The sequence below is a fragment of the Vespa velutina genome, chromosome 11 (assembly GCF_912470025.1).
Source record: "Vespa velutina chromosome 11, iVesVel2.1, whole genome shotgun sequence".
In the NCBI taxonomy this organism is placed as follows: domain Eukaryota; kingdom Metazoa; phylum Arthropoda; class Insecta; order Hymenoptera; family Vespidae; genus Vespa; species Vespa velutina.
The window spans coordinates 4952482-4980367 of NC_062198.1; the positions used below are offsets into that span (position 1 = coordinate 4952482).

Sequence of the window (27886 nt, forward strand, 5' to 3'; positions counted from 1 at the left end):
ACTCCAGCTTCGCCACGGTACAGTAGGTACACTCCTACATAGCTCCCTGTCTCTCTCTCTTTCTCTATTCGTCTGAGGGGTGACAGTGGTGGTACTGTTGGTGGTAGTTGTATGCCTGGGGCGTTTAGACGAAGTGCTTCAGTGGTGGGGTTAGATAGGTGGGGATGAGGGTGTAGAGGGTAGAAGGCAAGGGGGTGCAATATGACATTATTAATTGCTCCACAATGCCACCGCCATGCAGGCACCGGGACACGAACAGGAGGCTTTCTCCTGTAGCCGACCAATCGGCGCTCGTGCGGTCGGTCGTCTACGACGGAAATTTCATTAAGTGGATTCTTATAGACGCGGTTTTGAGATTAACAATATGATATGTGCGCGCTGCCGTCTCCGACGTCGCCACCGCCTCGCCACACCACCTCGTGAGATATTAGATCGGAGAGCCGTTCTATATAACCTAACCTCTTCCTCCTCCTCCTCCCTGCTTCTCTCGTCATCCTTTCTCACGAGTACACACTACGCGGTACTCTCCAGAATAACTGCCACCATTTCTCCCTTCGTTTGTCGGGATTTCGTCTATATCACTCTTGCCTTACCCACCGTTTGGATTATCTTGTTGTTGAAAATCAAAGAAATTTATTTAACTATTATTTTCAATAAATACTCTGATCGTTTATTTAGATGATATACGTAAAAACTTTTTTATTGTTCGTAGTTGGGATTATAAGTTCAGTAAATTTACAGTCTGACCAAAGTGATCAAATCAACGCTAGAAATTTTTTCTTAGCGAACGAAAGCTACAGCTGGTGGTACTAGTCCGAATTAAGTTAAAGCGAGACGTGATTTATAGCCCTAGCAACATTTTTCTCAATATAATAGTGTTTCGTTTGTAATGAAAGTTCATTGCAAAACGAGGTAGTTACATCCGATATTTCATTATCATGATACACTGACGTAGAAAATCAACGGCGAGTCCATCTCTTTATTGCGTTAACGTGACGGTCATTCTGTCTTCGTTTGATCGACCATTTACCATCGTTTTCTCATCGGAATACGAACTTCTAGTATAGAGAAAGCAGGATGAGGTTGAAGGTAACTTGTTATCTGTAAGGTAATAGTGCTAGGGAAGCGTACTTTTTTTTTATTAAAGGAAGGAAGCTTTTACAAAATAAAAGGGAGAGACTTTGATTTTTTTAAATAGCTCCACGCGCTTGTACCACCTAAATTTTAATCGCTATTATAGCGAAGGTCGAGGTAAATGCGGCGGCATCCATTAACGTATCACCCTGATGAACCATTAGAGTCACTAAGCGTGGTAGTAAAAAGCGTTGCTTAAGCCATTGAATCGGAACGGGTTGTGGGTGGGCGGAAAAGTGTTTCTCTGTAAAAAAAAAAAAATTTAACTGAATTTGGATGGAAGACGATAAAAAAGTACCAAGTGTGAAATACCTTAAATGGAGTTTCAATATTTAAACCATCGGGTCTTTAAGATCGCCAAATATGATTTGAAAATAGTCTTAACCATAAATTATCGGAATAGGGATCAAAGGCATTAAAAAGTTATGTTCATTCGATGTAAATACTATAACGAATCGAAATTGTTGCACAAGTTATAAATCATCAGAGGGATCGCCACACTTAACGAAGAAGCTTAGTTCGTATGCTCAAAATATTCGAATCGAACACTGAAGCTCCGATTCCACTTAGTATCAGGATAATACGAACTATCTAGGCATCCAGAGTATTCACCGGATTCGAGAAGGGTTAAAATGCAGAGCGCAGAATAGTTAGCGAATATTCCGTGCATCCGTAATAGTGATTAAGGGGAGAAGAGATTTAGAGTAGAATGTGGGAAACATCGTTTAGTCAAACTGATTCATTATTGCCGGTTACATTTAGTTGAAAGAAGAACGTCTGTCGTATCTCAAACCTGATACATAGTTATTGTTAGTTTACTATGCACGTACATGTGCGACAAGCAAAGATATATTTCGTTTCTTCATTATGGACCTTCGTCTAACCGATACTTTTGCTCATTTGTAAAAGCAACAAAAAAATATATGAATAGAAAGGGGTTTGAGGTGATTAAACGATGACGGGTTTATGCCTGCTGAAAGAGTCTGGTTCCCGTCGAAGTACTGAGAAAAAGGAACAGCTACGGGCAGGAAAGGGTTACTGGCATGAAAAGATTATTGGGGGTAGAACGTAAAGAAAAGTTGAAGATAACCAAAACCTTTTCGTAAAAAGTAATTGGTTAATGTCTCGCAAATGAGTTCAATTTTTTTTTCTCTTGTTGCGTTGTTCCTTTCCCGGTAGCTCTACCCTTTTGCTTCGTATTTCTCACTCTTTCTTCCTCTCTTTCCCTCTCTCACTCTTCCTCGTTTAAAATACGAGCTTGCGTGTTCATGATGTAATAAATAGAACATATACAGAAATGAAGAGAGACAGAGAGAGAGAGAGAGAAAAGAGAGATACCGAGTATTTCCTCTGTCTATCCTTCTTCTTCTTCCTCCTTTAGATTTCTCCCTCTCTCTCCCTCTCTCTCTCTCTCTCTCTCTCTCATTCTCTCTTTGTCTTTGTCTTTTATCCCTTTCCAACCATCTCCTTTCTTCTATCTCTCTTCTCCTTTTCCTTTTTCTCCCTTTCCCCGTGTGCACGCGTATGTTTTTATACCCGCTTCGGGGTTCCAGTCACGCTTTGTGCCACATTGTGCGTGCCTTTGGAGCCCCATTATCCGCGTGTAAAAGTGTCATTATGTAGCCACAGTAAGCTTGTGAGGTGAGAACGAAGACTCGATTTTGTTGGAAGGGATAAAGCGAGAAGAGACAGAGGAGACTCTCGTTTAAACGCCAGCCCTTCCTCGCATTTCGGGAGCTTCGTCAGTTTCGTTATCACACGAGAAGAACCACGTTTTCTTTCCTCATTTTCTTTTCAGTGAAACTTTTCAATGGGAGAAAAAGTAAAAAGAGCCCAAGCTCGTTTTTAGTACGATCGGATTACAATAACCGGTTTGGTGATTTTTAAGTATGGTTAAATGATTGGGTAATATGCATAAAATTGTTTAAGAAAAAACGATAATACTCTCGTGAAATTTAAGAGTTATTTAAAATTATCATTATGCGTTTTAAGCTTTTTAATAAAGAATATTTATTCTAATGTAAGCTTTTTATACAACAGAAATCTTTTCTTATCTTTCTGTCTCTCTTTCTCTTTCTTTCTCCCTCCCCCCCTCTCTCTCTCTCCCTCTCTCCTCCCTGTTTCTCTCTTGCCTGCATTTGCAGATGTTCGGCAAACAAGTGGTAATCGAAGTCCTCGCATACGGTCGTGTAATAGTGTGTACGTAAAACACATCGACTACAGCAGAGAAAGAGAAGAGGACGACAGGGGATTGAATGTGTAGAGTGAGCACAACGCCAGCTTCGTTAGGAGAGCTGGAGTGGGGATAAACGAAGAAGGCAGGTCGTATTCGAGGAGGAAAGCTTGGTAGATCCCTGCGATGATTCCTTGAATACCTCGTTAACTTCTCCCTTCGTTTATTGATTCGATATTCGATTTAATATTTTTTATTATCCTGTTTCCTTCGACCCATCACAACTATCTGAAGTTTAATCTTAAATTTAAAGCTATCTTAAACTTGTATGAAATTTGAAATTGCATTAAAAATATCTAACTGTTTTTTTTAAGTTAAAGTAATCACGATACTATCATAACAAAACTTTCTTTCTCACGATCTTAAAAAGATAACGCCTTTAAAATTTATCCTATATAAAAGTTTCTTATTGCCAATATATATATATACATACATACATATATACATATATATATATATTATATATATATATATATATATATATATATATATATATATATATTAAGCTCAATAATCAATAGAATAAACAAGAAACGTTTCTAATTCCATTAAATTATATGCAAGCAAGGATGCAAGGACGATCCAGATATAAAGGTTTCGATTTGTCGAACCTCACCTCCTTTCTCTCCTCTTTCACCCTCTTCTAGTCTATGTTCACGCACACACGAATGCAGCCTCTCACAATCGTTTCCCCCACTTTTCGCCTTCTCCTTCTCTCTCTCTCTCTCTCTCTCTCTCTCTCTCTCTTTCTCTCTCTCTCTCTTCCCATTTCTGTCGCACTCATGTTAAGGGTAAAAGGCGTTCTCTTCGATCCTCGAGCTCATGTAAACCGGTCGAGCTGGTCGTTTCTCTCCCCATCACCGCGATCACCTGCTCTCCTCGCCTCGCGAAAGACCCTTCGAACACACCAAGAGATACCCTTCCATTAAATATATACGAATATCTCATCGTAATCGTCCCAACTTCGTACCAGTCTCCTTTAACCTCCGCTTCGAAGATCATTTTACGTTTAATTTGATACGACCGGTTGTGTGTTCGGTGACCCACTTAAAAAAATTGACGTGTCATTAGCGTAAAAAAAAAGAAAAAAAAGAAAAAAGAAAGGGAAATATATCTAAGCTTTATAATCATTAAAAAATTCGTTACTTGTTCCGACTCCTTTTTCATTTACGAATAACGAAAAGCTACAGAAGGTTTCGAAAGATGACTCGCGAAGCCTCCACACCTGCCGCGAATCATTACTTTATTATTAATTGTTAATTATAATTAATTATGCGTCGTCTCACGAACGAGCTAATTGACATTGATTTATGACTTTAATTAAAGGTGCCGACGAGCGGTGTCTTACAGGACGGAGGGAGGTTTTAACAACACCTTTTAAGAGTACCTTCTCCCTCCTCCCACTACTTTTGCTCCTTATTCTCTCTTTCTCTGTCTCTCTCTCTCTCTCTCTCTCTCTCTATCTATCTATCTCTATCTCTTTCGCTCTCTCTGTCTCTGTGTCTTTCTCTCGTTCTCTATCCAGTTTCTTCTCTTTCTCTCTCAAGACAGCCTTTAGACGTCGCTTCTTTCAAGATACCCAACAGTATCCATTGTAGTATTAAAAATAATATATCTTAGGAACAACCTTGCACCGAACTAAAAGTTCAAATTTGATTTTGTTGTACAAAAGTTGTAACAATTCTAAAATAAATAACTAACTAGTACATGTATCTCGATTAATCATGAATTATTATTAATAGTTTGTATTTAAAAATTTATTTTTTTTTTTTTCTTTTTTCTTTTTTTTTTTTTTTTCATTTGTACCATTCCATGAAAATGAAATGCACAACTCATTAAGTCAGCTCACATTACTAGAATTCAAAACTAAAATGCTAACAACCATCCTTATTATAAGAATAAAAGTGTCCCTGAGAAAGCATTAAATCCTGTTTATTTATGTATGTCAACATTGCATATTCAATAACTAATGAATTATTAGGTCTTTCTCGGTTTCCTAGAAATATAGTATTACGAGTCTCATTATCCATATTGAATGTGTTCGTTTAAAAAACAACATAAAAAATACTGAAATGATATACTACGATAGAAGGGGACGAATTTGAGTTACTTAATGGGTGGGAATAAAGTGTGGTGCGTTACGAACATAGATCATGTTAAAGAGGCCGTGTGAAATAAACAAACAAAACGTTCTGGAGTGGGTACAGAAAAGAGAGTAGTAAGGAGAGGCAAAGTAAAGACGTCGATACAGAAAGAAGCTCGAGAAGCGAGGATCGAGCTTAAGGATAGTAAAACGACCGAGCGGCCGTCCCGTGAACTGGGGGTTGAATGGGTGGGTAGGTGGGTTAGGCGGACTGAAGAGAGAAATGGAGAGAGAGAGAGAGAGAGAGAGAGAGAGAGAGAGAGAGAGAGAGAGAGAGAGAGAGAGTGAGAGGCAGTGAAATGGACGAGTCTTGTTGGGGGTTGAAAGGGGCGAGTGAGAGGGTAAATCTTAAATAAAGTGATATGGAGTACTTTCGTATAAAAGCTCCATTTCCACTGCTCCTTCGAATACCTTCGACGCTTTCTCTCTCTCTCTCTCTCTCTCTCTCCCTCTCTCTTTTTCCTTGCTCTAGCTATCTCTCTCTACTACTCGTGAAAGTTTGTAAGGACTTCGTTTTCTGTATTGACCTTACCGAAGTATCTCTCTTTTATCTACGCAGCTAATGTTCCCTTTTCTATTCGCCATGATTACTTCGGTCATAATAAAACAGTCTGCAATGAAGTCTGAGCTGTAACTCCTTGGGTTAGTAGAATCTCCAATTAAATCTTGATTAGGATACGTTTATGTGTATATATAAGAACGAAATTAAACTATTGAGATTTATTCATGGCATGAAAATAGAAATACATGTACAAACAGAATAATATTATAGGGATAACCATAATTCATATGTATATATTGTTTTCTCTTCAAATATCTAAGCTGTTAAAATCCATTCATTACTTATCTCTTCATATATCCTTTAGCTTCTATGGTTATTATCATTATCAGCCAGTTGACTTTTATCAAACAAGTACGATCTAGCAATTCGCTGATGTAGCTCGTTAAACCCCCCTGACAGTTTTCTTTCTCGTTATGTCCTTACATTTCTTCTCCTTTCTTGTTTTTTTGGCAACATTTCTCTTCCCATTCTCGCTCTCTTAACTCTTCTTTTTATTATTTTCTTTCTATGTTCTTCAACTTTCACCTTTCTAAGGTCGTTATTTTCCCTTTATCTCTCTTTGCGTGGTACTATGCGTGTAAGACAATTCTTGCTATTTAGTTGAACGAAGACAAAGAGCCCGATAGATTGTTCTGGCGGAATAACTTTGAAACTTGGTCTAGATGTTTTGAATAACTTTGAAAACAATTTATACTATTTTTATTACATATCTTCACTTTTCATTTGCTAGATGAATGACGAATTTATTCAATAGTAAATGTATTTCCTATCTTATTCTTCGTTATTCTGATATTTTTTCCTCGATTGAAGAAATTCGAGAAACTAAAAAGATAGATCTCGGAAGAAAAAAAGAGAATAGTCTATGCAACGACACGAATCAGTGAAATCGTTTCACGTAGCAGGATATGGTATAAATGGGTCTTCGTTTTAATTAGCAGTAAACAGCCTTCATTAAGCCTGGAGCAGTAAATCACCTACACTTATCCCCTACCCTATTCTCTGAGTTCGTCCTCCCTCAACGAACGAACCATCTTCGAGCGAGTGAGAGAAAGAGACAAAGAGAGAGCAAGAGAGAGAGAGAGAGAGAGAGAGAGGGAGAGAGAGAGAGAGAGGTAGAGAGAAACCAATGAGGACGAAATGCGCAAGAGAAGGAGCAAGAGAGACATAGAAGAAGAGGAAGAAGGAAGTGAAAGAGGGGTGGGGACCGAGAGAAAGGGTCGGCAAGGGGAGAGGAGTGTACATTACATTTCAATTTGGATCTGTCCGTCCTTCTTGCGAGAAGCGAGAGACGAGCACTCTACCATGGACCAATGCGTCCCGTCGAAATAGTAGAAGAGAAGCTTGCGAATTTTCCTTCCTTCCTTCACCTCCACACTCTTCACTCCTTCTAACTCTCTCCTACTCTTTCATGAACGTCACTAACGGCGTATAGAAAAGTACCGAACTTGTTGTCGCAGTTTGTATTTTCTGGAAGCTCTATGCGTCTTTTTTAAATTCGATTTTATTGATCTCTTCTTCATTGCATTATTTCTCTATTTCTCTTTTTTCCCTTTTTTATCCATTGTGTTTTATATTTGATGCTAATCAAATATGATTGCAAAAAACATTTCTGATTTCTTACTTTTAATTTATGTTTAATTTATATAATTTTAAGTCATAATTGTTCAAAATTTTCTTTATGATTCATTCAGAAAAATTATATTGAAAAATTCATAATTAGTCAGGCATATTGATTCTTAACAGACCTCCATAGCTTAAAATCCCATTAAAATCTTTTCGTTGGAAATACATACACAGTGTATTTAATGTAAATCGAAGAATTATGTAGAGAAGTTAACAAAGAGTTATTAGCCAACCATAGTTAATTAAATGGTCAAATTTTTTATGCAAATGTATAATAATATTTAGGAGATGCTTGGAAAATATTAATTAGAAAGCAGTATCGTTAAGTTCGAACGAAGCCTTTGAACGATCGAGAAAACAGAGAAGTACCTCTAAACGATTAATCTACCATTTCAAGATTCTAGACGATGGATAATAATTTTATAGACTACTTAATATTCGTTACATTCTCTCTCTCTCTCTCTCCCTCTCTCTCTCTCTCTTTGACATTGATATAATTAATAATATCTTGAATAATTTTTTATTTAATTAATAAACCTTTTATTATTACTACGTTATATTTGTCCGAAATATAATAAATACCGAATAAAATCCGTACTTCTGATTTCACAAGAAGGATAGTTGATTTGAACTCTTATTCATAGTGGCCTCTTTAAACTTTTACATCAGCGTTACACGCCAAGGCACATTTACTCGTTTCCTTCTTTCGCGATCAATCGATCGAAAGATCAGAAAGAAAGTAGACTGGTCAAAGAAGTTCCTTGATGTTTGTAATATCAAGATAAAGTATATAGAAGTACATTCTATGATCCCTGTTATTCGATCGCAATATTTCCATTTAAACATTTTAGATAAAACAAATACGAGAGATAATATTTTAATGAAAGATTTCTAAAAATATTACTATGAAAGATCATCGGTAACATTTTCTTATAGTTTTGAAACATATGACGTGTTTAAAAACTATAAGACAGTGAGACATTTAAAGCCGAGAAAATGCATTTCCTTGAAATTGGATTGGACACAAAGGCTTCGCCGTGTAAACGGCCCTCCGGGATTTGATACTGAGTTGTACCGCGTAGCGAAGCTACGGTTATACGGAACCCGCCAACTTCGTCCCGAGACCTCTCCTTCCTCTCCCTTCTCTTCTTCCATCTCCAGTTCCAAGAGTAAGGTGGAGGTCGGAGGTCGAGGGCTTCGTCAAGTCGGGAACCCGTCGATCCAGTTTGTGCCTGGAATCACAGTCCCGTTTTCACCTCAAAACCCTTGAACTCAAATGCCGAGAATCAGCGTGGCACCATTCACCTCACGTTTTCTACTCGAGCAAGTTGAGATCATCGTTCCTTTGTAATTTACTAAATGCGCTAAGATCTATTCGTTGAAATATAGTAACTACTTTTCAGGATCGATCATAGAAATAATACATAAATACACACGCGCACGCACGCGCACACACACATACACACACACACACACACACACACACACACAGAGATACTTTCTTTTCCGCCCCGCCTCTCTTTTTCTGTCTGCCTAGCAAGTTTACGTGGTATCGATTACTTTGGACTCTACGCAACGATTCCGAAGTATCTCTATCCATTCATAATTCATGCGACGTGCCATTTTATACAGCTATAGAATTGTGTATCTATGTGTATGTCTTTGCCCGTTGTTTGTGCTTCCGAACGTTTCTAAGTTCTCCACTTTGGATTCTCTCTCTTCGCCATTTTCTTTACCAGTCCTTCCCTCCATATTCTTCAATGTATATAATTTTGTATCGTTTGTATTTCCCATTGTTCTTATAACTTACTAGCAAATCACTTTGATAGTCTATCCTCGGAACATTTATAGATATAATGATAATTATATCTATTCATTTTATTCATTGTTTTATCAATAATTTATTGTCAACAAACATTTGTGATAAATTCATTTTTAATAATTATCACAATATAACATTTACTTTTATTAATTTCTGTAATTTTTCTTAAAACTGATATGTTAATAATTTTTATTTAATTTATATTATTTATCGAACAGAATTGTTACGGTATAATTACGACATATGTATTGTTACAATGTAATAACCATATGCCAACACAATAGCGAGAGAGAACCTCACGTATTCGATAGATTATCTAAATCCACCTTTACATTTCTTTCTGCGATGAAGTTCACGGTATATCTGAAGGTACAAGAGAAAGAGAGAGAAAGAGAAAAAGAGGAATATGCGTTCATGGTGCACGTTGTTGTACAGTGCAGCGTAGCTGCCAATGGAATCCTTTGTAGCAACGGACCCAACAAACGGGCCTTTGTCCTCTGGTAAAAGGGGACCCCGGGGGAATCGAAAACGTTCGTTTTACCAAATGGAATTTATTGTTTGTTTAGTTCTGCGGTTTCGAACGCGCTACCCTTTCCACATCGTCAGATTTATTGGCTCTTTGCTTTCTCGTTCACTCTCTCTCTCTCTCTCTCTCTCTCTCTCTCTCTCTCTCTCTCTCTCTCTCTCTCTCTCTCTCTCTCTCTCTCTCTCTCTCTCTCCTTCCCCTCTTCAGAAAGTGCTGTTTGCCGCGTAAAAAAGTTTGAGCAAATAATATTGTTAACTGCTGTTGCGTATAGTGAACATCGTTTTTTTTTTATTGGAGAAAATCCGATACTGGTTTTCGTCCACACATTCTCATTTTTGAATGCTACAAAACTAACGACATGCTAGGTAGTCATCTTGAAGAATAAAAGATTAATAATACTTAGTTTATTTTGTCGATATAAATTTTTGATAAAATTTGATTAACATTCGAAATATTTTGATAAGCTTGCAGATAACATCTCGCATATATTCTTTAGTTTCTCTCTTGGTCTGTGTTTTTTTTTTTTTTCGGAAGATACGTTAACGGAACGAAAGATTATTTGATAGTGCGCGAGTGAGTAGCCAAGGCCGATAATCTCTCTAGTGTTTTTCTTCTCTGCTAGCAGCACATTCTTTCTCTCTTTCTGTCTAATGCTGCACGACCCACTTATCCCATGCGCATCGTAACAGAGACCCCCAACCCTCTTCTACGAGCCGTTTTATCGGGTGTCGCCGCGGGTTATCGTCGTGGTTGCTGCCACAGAGGGCGAAAAAGGGGTTGGGTAGAAGAGGATAGCTGACTGTGGTGTGAGGTTGCTACCACCTGTTGGCAGGACAACGTCTTAACCTCCTACGTTTCCACCCCTCCACCCTGCGCAGTCTTATTCTTCTTCTTCTTCTTCTTCTTCTTCTTCCTCTCTTACGGATTGTTTTTTTTCTTTCTCGCTCTTTGAGTTCTTCTCATTCCCGTAATCTCGCTTACCACTTGGGACCTTACTCCGTGGTTTGGTAATTTCAGTTACCATAGCTGGTACATCAATGAGTATTATTTCTTTCAACATTCAATCTGATTTATTTCTTATAACATTATCAATGAAATCCCCGATCTCATTGTTATTTTTCCTAATGTTTTCTACAATACAATATGATTTCGTCTTATTGAATTATTATTGAAATCATCTCGGTTGTTACTTTTGATCGATGAGGTCCGACAAATGTATATTGAGTGTGCATTTCTTGCCTTTCCATCAAGGTCACTCAGTCTGGTTTCCTACACCGTCGGCCGTGTTATGCATCCGAACGCAGAGAAACACGACTACGCGAGATGGGAGTTAGGGTTGGGAGATGTGAGGGGTGGAGTGCGGTGAGTGTGAGGTTCCGTAACGACACTATTCGCTTCCCTACCATTAGTATTTGGCACCACGACACGGTAATGCAGCTGTACATCCCAGTCCGCAAATGGATCTTGACGAGTCTGGTACGAGGCCGTCGACTGATCAGTGTTAGGTCCGAGTTGTCTGTCTGGCTTGGATATGACCAGATATTTCCATCCACTGCTATACGGGAAAACTCGTTTGACACCTAAGCCGTGCAAAGATATAAATTATTTTTTACAAAACATATCTTCAATCGTCTTATCATTTTGAAATAATATTTGAGGAACATGTAAAACATCAGTTCCGTGATATTTCAATTACTAATATTTGTCTTCGAAATATGTTTTTAATCTAAATAATTCAATTCGAAAATTTACTTTTTTTTTCAGAATTCGTATCTGTTTTTATATCGCTTATCGTATCGACTAGATTGTTTCACATAGACGAATCGTTTCAAAATTAGGTTTCGTCTTGTTTACCATAATTATACTTTAAATTGTCCAAAATTATCTTCAGGTATGCTATCAGGTATCGTTTCAAAACATTATACGCCATAATTAGAGATGATGAAGAAAATGATTCAGGATGTAGAAAAACGATCCAAACCCAAAAACATCATAATTGAACCAAAATTATCTTTCTGTCGTTCGATTCATCAAAGTATAGAATCATAGAACAAGATTAACGATTCCCAAAAAAGGAAATGAGGATAGTGATCATTATGTAATAATGACTATCTCTTCAAAAAAGGAAACGCTATACCTAAGTTCAAACGTTAGTATAAGTTTTCGAAACGACGATTCTCTCTCTCTCTCTCTCTCTCTCTCTCTCTCTCTCTCTCTCTCTCTTTCATCATGCTCGACACCGTAATGACGATCATTTGTTATTCTCGACCGTCTCGTTTCTGAAGTTGAACGTCTAAAAGTCGAACTTAGAGCACATCTCGCCAGTCATTGCCGAACGAAAACACATGAGAAACAGAGAGAAAGAGACAGACAGATAGACAGACAGATAGACAGACAGAGAGAGAGAGAGAGAGAGAGAGAGAGAGAGAGAGAAGCGGTCTCTCCCTTGTTTAGCCCTTTATTTTATTTTTTTTCGAACACGTCAGCCCTCTTCGCGTCGAGCAGAGCGTTTTTTCTCTCTTTTGCCCTGTCGGTTACTCGCTACTAATTTCAATTAGTATAAAGAAATCGCTGGGGTCGTTCAGCTTCGTGCTTACGTGCTTCCTTCTTCCTGCCTCTTTGAGAAGGGGCTGAAAAAGGTTCTGTTTTTATGTAATTATGAAACATTTAACCCATTTCGTGTATATTTTATATCAAAAAATAATTAGTTGTATCCTTTTTCATTATCAACTTAATTAATAGTAATGTAGACACAAGATAAATTTATATTATACGATATTTTATGCATTTCGTTTCGCCGATTGAATATAATGTTATGAACTTGATAAAATCTTTAATATCTAAAATATTTTCAGATCACAAAGTTCGTACGAAATTCTATTAAATATCTGTAGACGTGAAATAAATTTAAACGGGATATATATTTTTCCAAGTTCGTATTCGCATCCCTCTTTGAATTTACTATCAACGGAATACCATTTTACATGAGAATCCTGTGTTAAATATCACCGAATACGGCTGTTGATATAATGACTCCTTTATTGCCGTTTAAAATTTAAAATAATTTTTAATCGACTATGCACGGCTCCACGTATCGCATACAGACGCAGGATAGCTACGATGAAATCCAGTCAGAATATTCATATTCGATATTATCTTTCGTCATATTTAATGTCCGCCCGGGATGTATCCTTTGTTCAAAACACAATACCAGTAATAAAAGTACAGAAGAATAATGAAGGTTAATTATTGACGGATAATTAATCAATCCATATCCTTCTTCTTTTGCGTTTTCTCGTTGAAAATGTAAAATCCTTGTACCCGTGAAAGTTGGAATTGCTATTTTAAATTTTTTAATATACAAATACACGTGACGTAGAGGTTATATGCGCACGCGCAATGTATCCGCTTTACGTACAAAAACGTGGAACTAGCGGTCCGATGGCTGGGCTCTTCGAGAGTCCCATTGTAAAGAAGAACGAAGCTTTGTTGGTTTTCCATCGTGGTTAGGCCAGGGACTTGCGGCCCCTCGCTTGGAGATCCATTCAAGTGCGCCCAAGTGGAAGTTCTCTCTTCCTTTCCATCGAGAAATCTCCTTTCTTTTCCCACTCGTCTCCCCGTTCCCTCTCTTCACCAACCCAAAGTCCCACTCCATTGGATAATCCGATCCTTTAACAGACCCACGCAGTTAAACGTCTCTCGTTATACGAATTCTTCGAATGTTTTATTTCCATGTTTTCTACCATTCTCTTGTGTGTGTATGTGTGTTGTGTACGCGCGCGCGTGTATTTTTTATGCTATATTCTTTGTAATTATTTCATAGGTTCAATTTTGTAATTGAATCATTATAAGATTTTGGTATGCGTTCAAGTACATGCGATTGGTATTAAACACTTTTATCATTAAATCTTTTAATTAAGATCATAAATTACACTGATTCGGAATTATACTGTGTTAATAGCTCAAACAAGCAACAAAACTATGTTGTTGGCGTGGTAAGACCATGGGTAGTTACCTTGAAGTGACAGCTCCCTAATCGAGAATAGGCGAATAGTGAAAAGGAAGGTGATAGAGAAGAGTGCATCAAACCACCTTGGTTTCAGGTCGCGACTTCCAAACGTCGACGTTCCTTTGACGTGAAAGTACTCAGAAAGGAGAGGCACGAAGGAGGATGTCTGAAAGTCAAAGTGGCTGGAGGTCGTGCTTCGACTAATCTCAGATCAAGATAGCAGTGCAACTTGTAATCGCGTATTATACCACCACCGATACCACGAGCCAACCATGCCGCGTGCTTACAATTGGGCCTTGCAAGATCATTCCCGATAACTTCGAAAACGTTCCAATACTAGGGAGACGCATTGCCACGATTATTCCACCATTTCGAGACTCCAGACGTTCGATGGTATTTTTTTTTTTTTTTTTATAGATTACTCGATACTCTTTACGTCATTATTCATCCTAATATTTGAAAAAAAAAAAAAAAAAAAAAAGAACATTGATAATTGCTTGTGCGAACGGTATGATATTTGTTGGACTGACGAATTCTTAATGAAACAGATAAAATCAATGCTTTTAATATTACAAGGAACAGAATTGATTCATGCTTTTATTCACAGTGATCTTTTCAAACTTTAACATTACAGTTGCGTCAAGGTATATTCCTCTATTTCCTTCTTTTGCGATCAATCAATCGAAAGATCAAAAAGAAGGTAGAATGGTCAAGGAGATTTCTTGATGTAGGTAATGTCAGGATAGAGAACGCTCGGCACTCTCGTTAACTCAAGCATGCTTAAAGGGAAACCCTGTAGCGAGAAAGGAAAGAAGAACGGAAACCACTGCGTCTGAGAAAATCACCTTTATTCAATTTCTTCTTTTTTTCTTTTCCTTCGCACTCTACCTTTTCATTTCTTTTGCGCAAGAAGCGATAATATAATAACTTGAAATATCTCCGTCAATTTGAATAATGCGAAATAATGAATACTTGCAAATTTTGTTGGATTTTCGAAGATATAAGAGACAATAAAAATTCAAAAAAAATTCTGTAAATCGAAGAAGTATTTGACTGGCTTTACACGCATAAAATTATCAGCTTCACGGTGAGATCAATGAATATCCATCGTATTTCTTTCAGTTAACGGTCGTCCTCGCACACCTTCACCATTACCACTTCTTCTACCTTGTCGTTGTTAATTCCACGTTACAGTGTGCGCCATAGCTATTACTCACACTTTATACGTATTTAAGCTTACATGGACGATCACACATAGTAAAAGAGAGAACGTATACTAATCCACGTAGGAGAGCCGGACACGCCAGATGTGGCGCGCCCACGCGGTGAAAGTCGCGGTAATTGATTCCGTGCTCTTAAGACATCTCACGAAGATCCTGTACCAAGATTAAAACGCGAGAGTTGGCTGGGGAACGGCGTTCCGGTTGAATATATAGAATTCTCTATACCGTTCGAATATAGATTCGAAAGATTTTTTGTCAGCCTTAACCAAGAGGACGATAATTTTTGTCACTAAGATCCGCCCTTCCCGATACTGTCAGTTTTCTTAAGATAAGACATGTTTGAAATGATAATTTATTTTATTAGGCCAGCCGCCAGACATGAGTTATTGATTTTATACGCATTCGTAATGTTGTTGATAATATAACCACTAAAAGTTAATTTACAATTAGAAATGAAAGACATAGGTATCGATTTTTATTAAATTTATATCGTAAGATATAACGCTGAATTAATATCTATTGTTGTGATATATTCAAAGTTTTAACGTACAATATGGTTGGTAAACGAATAAACTCTTTTCGTTTATGTATTTTCATTGTTAACAAACGAATGAAAAAGAATAGAAGTTGCTTGTCGAACAGGATCGATAAATTATTAAAACAAAACATTCTCTGAGGTAGAACTCTAAGGTAGAGAGAGGGTGAAATAAGGAAATGAGAGATACAGGCGCATTCACCTGTTCCTTTTTCTTCTTCTTTTCCTTTTCTTTTTTATTCTTCCTTTCCGTGACGTGGTCTTGAAGTATATTTACTTAGGTCTCGTTGTGCATCGTTGCTTAATGAAGAAGAATAACCGAGCCGTCGCGTTCTGAAAGCTGGTTTAAGGTGGTTTAAAGGGATACGAGAAGGAAGATGCTTGGAGTTCCTCAAATGACTCTCGGAAATTCTTGCTTAAGATTTTAACATTATTTTTTAATTCTATTTTCTATCGTACAAACTTAATTAAAATATTAATTATTCTCTCTCTCTCTCTCTCTATATATATATATATATATATATATATATATATATAATATATATATATATATATATATATATATATATATATATATATAAAATTAATATTGACTCTATCCTGCACTATATTTCTACGAAATAAAATAATCGATGGGTAAAAAAGATTTTCTCTTTCTCGTTGGCTAGTTCATTGCTGGCTCATTATCCGGCCGATAGAGAAGGATTATCGATTTCCCGCTCACGTCCACCCGATCTTTCCCCGATGGACAGTAAGCTCGATCGTTTAACGCACCTCGTTAACCGCGTGCGTAATGATCATTCGGTTATAGGCATCGCTCGGTAATTGAATAACGATCCGTGCGCGCGCGAAAATACACTCATGCACACACGTATACGTTTAGACGTGTAGCAGTGCGACATCATCGTTGTACCGTCGATGACGATGACATTCAGTCATTATGCAGGATGACATGCGTTTTGCGTGAGATCGAGACGCGTTTCAGTTACCAACACACTAACGTTCATTATAGCGCATTTATTACGAAGCAACATAAGAGATCGCAGATGGCGCTGCCGTTGAAGAAGCGTGATGGCGCTTGTCAGTTTTTTTCTTCTGGATCAAAGCACTCGATGCTTTTTTAAAAGACTTTGGATCGTCCTTAAAAAACAAATCCTTCTTCGTTGCGCTCTTTATTCCGGTCTTCATATATTTTCCTATTATCTCTTTTTTTTTCCTCAATATTATTTGAGAAGAAATAGAAAAACAGAATCGTTTTATGTGAGGAACGAAAGTTCTATAAAAACAAATTTACATTGGTAAATCAATGTATATACCCTCAGTTTATTACTCTCTTTTTATTAAAAGCTTGCCATAATGAAATTGTACTCTTGAGTCTCTGTGTTTCGATATTGAGAAAGAAGAAAGTGTCCATCCAATCTTTTCAATACTTATTACGTAGAACGTTTCTCTTTGGAGAAAGAGAGAGAGAGAGAGAGAGAGGGAGAGAGAGTGAAAGAAACGACTCGATCAATAACCATCACTTTCATTCATACGTCTCCAGTGATGCGAAAGCGTAGAGAGAAAAAAAAAAGGAAAATAGAAAAAAAATATTTACTGTAACGAACGAACGAGCAAACGGAACGACGTCGGGAACGAAACGAACGAAATTTACATTCACCGTCTAGCAGCACCGAGACGTCGATCGATAGCAGTCGTCCTGGGCACCAGTTACATAATCCAGCCGAACCACAGTAGTATCCATTAATTAATTGGCATTATGTGCAAGATAGCATGGCGTCTCCCTTCGTCTCCGATGCCAACTCCTTTCTAGCCTTCCACACTTCGACCCAGCAGCACTCCTACTACCAACACTAATACCAATACCGATTCTACCATTACCATGTTGAGCAAGCTACCCTCGTCTGCACCCACCCACCCCCCTCCTCCCTCCTCTTCTATCTCTCTTTCTCTCTTAGTCATTCTCTCCCTCTCCCTGACGTCCATTAGAATATTAATGCGAATTGATGCACACGTGTCATTACCGTAATGAGTTGGTTGGTGCTGTCCATGGGTGTACAAAGTGTCGTCTGAAAAGCAATCACGAAATTGCGGGTGTCTCTCTCTCTCTTCCTCGTCTACGTCCTCTTTCCCGCTATTACTCTCTCTCTACTCTTTCCCCCGACTCCTACTCCTCCAAGCTTTTCCTCTTCATCCTATGAATTTAAGTACCCGAGCGTAGCGTAACGGCGTAACTACGTTGCTCTTGTGGCCAGATATCTACTGTCTGGAATGGGACAGAGACAGAAATATCTATGGAAAAGCTAGGAAGAAATAATTTATTTTATTAGACCGAGACCTTAATGTAAAATCGCATCTCGTTTTCAACGTCAAAAGTCAAGAGTCAATCCTAATTACAGTTAAATTAATACTACTCAAGATCATGGAAGTAAGTAAATTAAATAATATCGGAAATAATAATTCCATTGGTCATGATAAAGGAAATAACAATTTTTATTCAAAATTATTTATTACTTTAAAAATCTTATCTATAGAAATAACCTTTTAGGTTCTTATCCTTTCTCGAACCCAGGTTATCGGCTGGTTAAAAACACCAGATAATCTTATTGTTCTCTGTCACGTTCCTAGGAATAGTTAAATATCTTTCCAAGTAGAAAAGGTTTTCTTTTAAATGGAAAGAAAGAGAAAAACAGAATAGACAACAAAGATCGCAAGATTGTATTCCGTTAACAAAAAGCCAAAGAAAGGTGTAAGATGGTATAGACGAGTAGATTAGTTCCCAGAAAGGTATCTTGTTTTTGCTACCGACTCGATGTACCCTTCGAACTGTTACCTGATTTTTCTTTGACTTCGAGGTATACGCGATCAAGCAAGGAACATGGTTTTCTTATAGACAAGACTTACGAGAAGACTCGCAGATCCTATGGGTCACTAAATGGCTTGTCCCTTCATTAAAACAGAACTTCTTTTTCTTCTTCCTTCTGGATAAACGATAACGAATTTTTTTTCTTTTTTTTTTCCCCTCTTTTTTTTTCCCTTTCACTTTTTCCAATCTTGAGAAATAATTACAATTATGTTTTATATTTAATTCTCACTTGAAACTAGACAAAGCAATAACAATATAATACTGCATTTTATATCTGTATGCTTAAGACATTGATTACAAAGGACAATAGTCCTATTGCACATTTCTAAACAGTTCTGTCCAAATATTGTCTCTCTCTCTCTCTCTCCCTCTTTCCCTCTCTCTCTCTCTCTCTCTTCCCCTCTCTCCCTCTTCATTGACAATAACTCAATATTCAGACAAACTTGCCATGCCACACAATACTTATAATGAAAATCATTACGTACATAATTCTCGTATACAAGCAAACAATAAAATAATTTAGTAGCTCATTAAATGAATCCCAATCGACAGAAATAACATGAAATCGTTATTTAGCGTAAGGAGAGTAAGAAAATACGATGAGCTGTTAGCGAATATAGAAAAATAAAAAAAGATGTTTTCCAATGAGTCTGTAGTCATCATCTAGAGAGAGGATACGATGGGAGCTTTAAACGATCGTTAGGGAGTAAACGCTAGATGGTTATACGATCGTATCGGCAGCTAATGGACGTACAATTAACGTGCCGCGCATCTGCGATTGGATCCCCGTCAAACGGCGATAAATTAAGTTAATTAGCTCGTTACACGTATCACCCTGTGGCATTGGACGCGCGTGGTTTGACGAATGTGACGCTTGTTAACCGTTCACCATGACTTTCTCTCTCTCTCTCTCTCTCTCTCTCTCTCTCTCTCTCTCTCTCTCTCTCTCTCTCTCTCTTTCTCTCTCCCTCTCTCTCTCTCTCTCGCTTTAAATCTTTCTATATCTTTCTTGTTCCTTTTTCTTTTCTTTTTACGTATTTCGTTCAAGGAGAGATCAAAAAGATTCCTGATAATCCTCTCCTCCGATTTCACCTTCAGTTCTTCTTTTTCTCCTTGCTAGGTTTCTTTTTTTTTTTTTTTTTTTTTCTTTTTTTTTTGCAGAATTAACATATTCGAATATTATTTTTATCCTTATATTGACAGAAAATAATTAAAATCTTTCAAGTTGATCGTGAGAGGATCGCACGAACTTTAAGGAATATGATACTCGAGTTTTTATGTTTTTAATACCTTCAACATGTTTTTATATTATACATTATCTTGAATATGTTTTTTACAATTGCAAGTATTTCAATTATCGAATGGATATTGGTAAAGACATAATGAAAACTTAATAATAAAACAATAATCAATAGTGCGTTTAAATAGTAAAACAAGTTCATTCGTAAATAAAAGTATAGAACATTGACCACTACGTGTATACATTGTAATACAATAAATACACAATATGAGTATCTGGATTGATCAACAACAACACAAGAGTTTTCGAGTTTCAAGTACCTTTTTCTATTACAAATTAAAATCATTTTGTTTACGAACTACGCTATAACAGAAACGATACTTACACATTTTTAATATACATAGTAATTCCTATTAATTCACTTATTCATTCTCTTTTCGGGTTATAACAATAAACACGAGTATTTTAATATTATATACCAAAGAAAAAATATATACGTATTCACAACATATGTATATATATATATATATATATATATATATATATATATATATATATACATATTCGGAGAAAAAAGAAAGATGAATAGCCGCAGAGGATAAGTAAAAGGATAAAAATGTCGGAAGGTGCTCGAAAGTTTGAAGGTAATCTGACCGGAAGCGAGAAGGTAGCAGCAATCCGGACGGTACTATGTTTTTATTGCAATATTTTTTTCCCTCCCAGTGCCTCTTTTATTTTTCTTCTTCGTTTTCACTCGATTGTACGAGGCCGTGGAAACGAGCCCTTTTCATCCCCCGTTCCGCACTCAAGTTGGAAATTGTTCTCTCTCTCTGTCTCTCTCTCTCTTTCTCTCTCTCTCTCTCTTTCTTGTGGTTCTCGACCGTACCCAGTCCTTGGCGGCACTCAAACTAATAAGCTCTCTGGATTAATTAAAATTTTGGCCGGTACTACCAGGCGAGTCGTCCACGCGTCCAAGAGTAGAGAAAGAGAGATAGAGAAGCCGAGACCCTTTGTGCGTACAAACAAGAATGGCCCGCTTTTCCTGCAGTTTTGTTTGTCAATTCGGACTAATTACGGCCTCGTAACGGCGATGTACGCGCGAGCTGGCGAGTCGCGAACGTAAGGGGTTGCATTTCAAAGTTAAAATTATTACGTTTCGTACGTTTCACGGAACAAGGGTTGCTATGGTTAAGATTACTGATAAGATGAAATTAAAGATTTTCTTTTCTTTTTCTTTTTTCGTACCATTGTCTTTTTCGGTTATCTCACCATGAGAAATGAAATAAATAATAAACGTTTTACTTTGTAAAGATTTATAATGGAAGAAATTTTTAATTTTACCTAATCAAAATATTGGAATATGTATTTATAATAACGTGTATTAATTTACATATATATTGTATTATTATCGAGTATGAGCAATGTCCAGGTTCCATTAACGTATCCTTCTCGAATATCCCCTCTTTACAGTTACAGAAGTGCATATCATAAGCATATGTTCATCCGAAGATTAGCATCGTTTTCCTGAGGGACGTCCTAAAACGTATTTCGTGATGCCATCGCGCGATGACAAATCCGCACAATTAACGTCGCCGTCGTACAATACGACGGAGCCACCTCGACATTCGAAGCTCTTTTTCGTTCCAGTTCCGTCGTTCAAGGGGAGTAGTTCGAAATCCTCCCCTCGCGCTTCTCGACGTTCCCTCGTACACCCCGTTTTTCCACGAACTCTCCGAACAACAATTCAATCCGGGGTTGCATCGCAGCTGTCGCTACTAATGCGCACCATTATTTCCTGTTTCGTAAGCGTACCTACGCTCTCGCGAGATCTCAATATATCGCTTGGCGTACACATGCGTGTGCGTATAGTTATTGGAAATATCTAGACAGAAAACAAAAAATTTGATTTTTCGATATAACAAATCAAACAATTCACATAAAATTGAAGTTCTAACGTAATATAGTGTTTCATCGCTTATAATTAATCTCAATCTTGTACAGTGTATACATACATATTTGTTCGATAAAGAAAAAGAAAGTTTCACCGACGACATGATCCCCCATTGACCCAAACAAATAAGCTAGCTATTTAATTCAACGTTTCATTGAAATCATTTCGCGTCATTAATAGAAATGCCTCACTGAATTCTCCCCTATATTTTTGTTACATTCAGAGATCCCCAACTAAATAATATTTTAGTCACTTTTTCGTAACACCCTTCTTTTGTATCAATACATTTGTATACAGTGAGGGAGGAAAATATTCGTACAGTAAGAATGTATTTCCATATTCCTACTATACGAATACTTTTGTCCCCCATTGTATGTATATATATATATATATATATATATATATAAATATCTGCATACATACACATACACACACACACACACACACACACACATAGATACTCAGACATACGTGCGTTTCCTTTTGATCGCCTTACATGGTAGTGGTGCATGCTCGCAACGCGTAAGCCGCAAGCAATAGCAACTGCGTTGCTTGCTAGCATCATCCTCTTCTTCATCCTCTTCACCCTCCCGCGTCCGGAAACGTAAGCTGAGAACCGACAAATGTTGGAAGCCGCGAGAGAGTAAGAAGCAACGTCACGCTGGATTGCACCTCCTGAAAAGGCCTCGTCGTCTCTTCTCATTACTGCCGTTGGAGACACGCATAGGGGAGCAGGGTAGGCACATCGAGACTAGAGGTAGAGGGATCAGAAGGTGAACGTTAAAGGTAGGAAAGAAGGAAAATCTTCGTTTCCTAAGGATTTCTGCCCTTTGTCGCGGTGGAAGGAAATTAATCCGATAAGGGCACGTTCAGAATTTCCCATTTCTTCTTTTCCCCTACTACTTCTTTTTTTCTTTTTACTTCATTACGTAGAAAAGATAAAAACAAAGGCAGATGTTTAAACCAACTAGCATTTTTAACTGGTTTTAGTCTGAATATATTCCGACGCAAGCTACCAATTATCCCCAATCTCTCCTGGATTCATTGCAATACCAAAATTAGTTAATTAAATTAAAAATTGTATACAATGCATACGCAGCTATGATGTTATTAGATAGACATTATTCGTATTTCCCAGAATGAAAAATGTCACATCTGTATAAAAAAATTATCTCAATTCAAATTTGCGTGAGCACAACATCTTGTCATTGGATAAACAATCCGTATATTTGTTTGTCTGCTTAATGAAGGAAAGAGAAAGAAAGAAAGAATCACATGAAATGGTTATAAGAGTACGAGTCGCTCATAGGCTGTATCGAGAAAATTAAATTGGATTTGCTTTGCGAAGGAAAAACCTGATAAATCTAAAAAAATATGTGTTTGACAGATATTGGTATTCTCTTTCCCTTTCTCTCTCTCTCTCTCTCTCTCTCTCTCTCTCTTTCTTTCTTTCTTTCTCTTTCTCTCTCTGTCTCTCTCTCTCTCTCTTTCTCTCTCTCTCTCTCTCTCTTTCTCTCTCTATCTATCTATCTCTCTGCCTCCTATTCTGTTCAACCCCATTCACTCACTCACTATCAGTCGGTCTCTCTCTTTCTCTTTCTACTACAGCAACCCCAACATTCGAGTCTGTTTCACTTCCCCTCAACTCCGATACTTCCTCCAACTCTCTAGCTCACCCTCTAGCTAGCACTATCTCTCTTCCACTCTCTTCTTCCGTTACTTTAAAAATTACCATATCTTGAGGTAACAGCTGTCGTAGCTGGCCGCAACATCTGATAAACTGATAGTACTGACACACGCCAGAACTGTGCCAAGCAAGAGCGAAAGAGAATGAGAGAGCGAGGAAGAGTAGAAGATTGGGCTTCGTGTACACCCTCTAGCCACCTCTTTCCATCCCTCTTTTTCATCCCTACCACGCGAATACGCCGAGGAGAGAATACGTATGTACACGGTGGTGAAAACGCGTTGGGAAGATATTGCGAATTCTATGGTTTTCGTATTACGCTACCACTCACCCCCTATTCTCACATAGACATGAACACAATCACACAGGCATGATACTTCTCCCTTCGTTCAGTTTCACGGAGGCCACGGACTCCACCCCCTAACCACCCGTGCCGACTACGGTGGCTTCAATTTCGTACGCGGATACGTTTTACGTGCACTGTTTGCGGCCCGCAGGATCATAAATTTAACAGGAGGATTTTCCAAGAACCGGGAGGGTCATGGATTTTTGGGAGTGATTCGCTAGGTAATATAGGACACAATCAACTGATCACGTTGGTTATCAGTAATAAAAAAATAACAAGTGTTTTGATAAATCTCCTTTGAAGCGAAAAAAAATTAATAAATCTTTTGATAGTCACGAATGATGGCTTATCTAACAATTATTAAATCATTGTGCACTTGAAAAAATGCGAGTCTTTCAATATTAAACAAGTATTTCATCATCGGCTCAATTTTATTGCATTCGAGAGTCGATAAGTATTACTAACAATTAATTTCATCGAATTGAACATTGAAATATGCTGTCAGGAAATAAACAAATCATAATTCTTCAGTTTTACGAAAACGCGGACTAATCGGATGTGTAAGCTCGGAGAAACTGTATAGTAGAGAGAGAAAGAAAGAGAGAAAGAGATAGAGAGACAAGCTTCATGTCCGGATGGAGTCACAGCAAAATCGGGTGAGGTGGATTGGGGAACAGGAAGACGGGGTGCGGGTAACTTTACTGCGCAAATTAAAGCGAAGTGGCAGTCAGTAATTTTATGTGCCCATCTCAGCTACTGATATTGAATTTCCTTAGTGGCTTAATCCGAATCGTCGAACATGGAGAAGGTAAAGAGAGAGAGGGAAATAGGGATGCATAGTGGCTGCTGGCAGGAGCGATCTCACGAAATTGAAATCATTACTTTACGGGCGAACAGGCAAAATTGGCTACGCCGGGTGGATCCCAATAGTATTTTCAAAAATGTCGACGTCTCGTTAAATTCAAGATTGTCATCGTACTCGATCGGGTCGATTTTTTAAATGTGAAATAATGGAGAAAAATATTGAAGAAACGGAAAAGTCCGAGGAAAATTGTAAGAGGAACAAAGTGAAATTCGAAGTACAATACTATGAATTGGAAAATAATTATGATATTATTTTGAGATCTTATATCGGATAAGAATTCAGCAAATATCACTTTATATATCAAATCCAATTTGATATACAGGCTAATCCAAATAACTGATTTCCAAAAGCCATTCATATAAAACATGTTATAAAAATGTCAACTCAACCAGCTGAAATGAAACATTTCGCATAAAGTAAAGTCGTTAACGAACTATCAATATTCCTTTTAATTTATAGTTTTAGGGCCAATATTTTACGTTTACGAGGAAATTTTTTTTTTTTCTTTTTTCTTTTTTTCCCTTTTTTTTCTTTGGAAAGTAGGAAAATGAAGAAAACAGGGAAGACGCTGGTCATGTTCTGGTTTACGATGCTTGGCCGGTTACGTTGGTCGAGTAGGAAAAGTGAGGAGTAGATGGAGCTGGTGGCAGAAGAGAGGGAGAAAGGGGAGAAAAGCGAGGTAACAGAAGATAGGACACAGGGGCGTCGTACGATGCCCATGGGGCACAAGGCAATTACAAAATTGCAAAAATTAACCATAAAACCCGGCTGGCATACCGATGCTGCCATAAAGCCGGCCGGACTGCCGGCCAATCGGCGCATATTTTTGGCGTTTACGACCAATCACGTGGCCACTGAGAACGTTGTATGCATCTTTCTCTCTCTCTCTTTCTCTTTATATATATATATATATATATATATATATATATATATATCTTTTTCTCTTTCTCTCTCTATTTCTCGAAGCCTTCCTATCTTTGGAGCGCGGATTCTCCGTGGAAAGAAAATTGCATAGCGATTTCGCAGCGTTACTCAAAACAACGTTGTAAAACGGCTTTCGCTTTACCCTTCTCTTTCCTCTTTGTTCCTTCCTTCCCAGTGATGTTCTTCCCTATCTACGTGACCAAGAATATGGAAAAAGGGTTGCAAATTGGACGGTGAGAATTTTATGAGACTTTTCATCATATAAAAATGTTCATAATAAATTGTACATCATAATAGATGTAAAAACGAGAATTATAAAACTTCATATATATGATTCGTTCTCTCTCTCTCTCTCTCTTTCTCTCTTTCACTAAAAGCCTCCCATCTCAATCGGTCCTTCCGATCGATTTCGATACCAGCATCCCTTCCATACAACATAAACGTACGTTCCCATTGAACTCTCGTATTTGCGTTCTCTATCTTCCCGTCTCTCCCCTAGCACCTCGCTTACATACACACACATACACACAAGCACATATATCCGTAGGTACGTATGTGCGTTACAATAAGTCCGCGGCCCGTTTAATAGAATAATTAAGGGCCCTTGTGCGGCAGCTGATGCCCTTACTCCAACGTTCATACGCATATACTACGCTAATACGGCACATACTCGCATGAGAATGACGTATACATACATATATAGGGTGTCTCAAATCATCATTAACGATTATCTGGCTCAAAGGTAATAATTGTATGAATTAATGCATGTATATACGTCAAGTTAACTGACTCTGATATTAAAGTATATAAATTCGAAGACCTTGATATTATTTTCTAAAAATATTTTATTATAAATCAGTTCATTTTTTGTACTGAAGCAAGAAGGAAAAACTTGGAAGTGTTTAATATCTAGCAAGAAATACGTTTGGACATTTCACTAAAAAAAAAAATTATATCTCCTTTTTTTCATAATATATTTCATTCGTTTATATTAATAATATATATATATTTTTTTTTAGTATATTATTATTTTTCAAGGCGAATGTGTACAATATATATATATATATATATATATATATATATATATATATATATATGACACCCTGTATATATATATATATATATGTATGTATATATGTATATAGTTACGTACGTGTATATGAATGCAGCTAGCTGGGTTCTCTCCTATTGTCGTCTTCGTGGGGTGGCTCGTTCGTTTTACACAAGGGGGTCAGAAGGACTAAGCGGAATTAATGCATTCATGAAAAGTGGCCTGCAGCCGGGGTTCCGTGTATGATTATTTTAAAACATTTGGTAGGCCGACGGTATGGTATGCGTTGCACGATATCACGGTGTATGACAAAGTAGGTTTCTACTAGTATCGTGCTCTGGGATCTTTTGCACTTTCGTATTTAATGTATCATAAAACAGGAGGAAGGCACCAGAGATACTGAAGGATACATGTACACGTCTTTAGGTTAAAAGAAAAAAAGAAATACTTCATTTATATGAAACACCTGCTACTCCAGGAAAATCGTAAATTGAGGCTTATTTTTTTCTTTTTTTTTTTTCTTTTTTATACATCTTATATCATTTAATTTAATATCTAATTATACCAAAGCATAATTCTTATTATTGATTTCATTAGATCATACTCGATAAAATCTATAATCCAATGAATGTATAGGTCCACGAATACCTATATGAATTTCTTTTTACCGCACCTATCTTTCCCACACTTCAAGATAGAAAAGTAAAATATATGGAAGAATCACAAGAGAAAGTCACATTGCAGAAGCAACCATACCGTTTGCTGATCTTATAGTTCAAAGTCGATCCGGAGATGGTGCGTGCCGTTGGCGGGAGCGGCGACAGGATTTAAATACGGCACGTTAAGGCGTTGATATGGCACCAGCGGTAAAGTGTAAACCGCAGGATTCCAATGGAAACAGTTATTTGCGGTCACGAAGCGCTCTCCGCCGCGTAATTCCGCGCCGCGCGAAACCTCCTCGGCACACGCGCGCACATTTCACCATCAACGTATACTTATATAACAGAAATGTGTATGTGTGTGTGTGAGTGTGTAGGGGAGAAACGTAACCGATTCGTACGCTGTACACACCTTCCTTCCGTCCTTCCTTTCCCAGGAAACGGAGTCAAGTGGACCCAGCGTTACCGCCGGAAACTCCGCTAATGACTA

The 27886-nt window shown here is 37.6% G+C and overlaps 2 protein-coding genes across 8 annotated transcripts in view; one reads left to right on the top strand and one right to left on the bottom strand.

Annotated features, from left to right (window-relative positions):
* Positions 1-27886, top strand: part of LOC124952836 (thyroid receptor-interacting protein 6) — a 91655-nt gene that overhangs the window by 11118 nt on the left and 52651 nt on the right. The window contains exon 2 of one of the 3 annotated variants that reach the window (XM_047503329.1): positions 14147-14445. The exons of the other annotated variants lie outside the window; for them this stretch is intronic. The gene's annotated coding sequence lies outside the window, so the exon portion shown is untranslated. The remainder of the gene's footprint in view (positions 1-14146; positions 14446-27886) is intronic. 3 annotated transcript variants of the gene reach the window in all.
* LOC124952838 lies at positions 718-27853 on the bottom strand. 5 transcript variants are annotated; one of them, XM_047503333.1, is made up of 4 exons: positions 27809-27853; positions 13462-13712; positions 11447-11623; positions 718-1378 (listed from the first exon to the last, which is right to left on the bottom strand). In XM_047503333.1, the coding sequence occupies exons 2-4, from the start codon at positions 13508-13510 to the stop codon at positions 1218-1220; spliced, it is 387 nt and encodes a 128-aa protein (XP_047359289.1). In that variant the 5' UTR covers positions 13511-13712; positions 27809-27853; the 3' UTR covers positions 718-1217. The 5 variants fall into 5 exon arrangements, 1 of the variants encoding a protein (XP_047359289.1); XR_007102015.1 differs by lacking the exons at positions 11447-11623; positions 13462-13712; positions 27809-27853 and adding exons at positions 16013-16150; positions 17465-17646; XR_007102018.1 differs by lacking the exons at positions 11447-11623; positions 13462-13712; positions 27809-27853 and adding an exon at positions 17471-17646.

Coding starts and splice junctions, on each gene's coding strand:
- LOC124952838 (XM_047503333.1), bottom strand. CDS start 13,510: ATGGGACTCTCGAAGAGCCCAGCCATCGGACCGCTAGTTCCACGTTTT. Junction 11,624..13,461: donor ACCGCTAGTTCCACGTTTTT/GTACGTAAAGCG, acceptor TGCACGGCTTAG/GTGTCAAACGAGTTTTCCCG. Junction 1,379..11,446: donor CGTGGTGCCAAATACTAATG/GTAGGGAAGCGA, acceptor TTTTTTTTACAG/AGAAACACTTTTCCGCCCAC.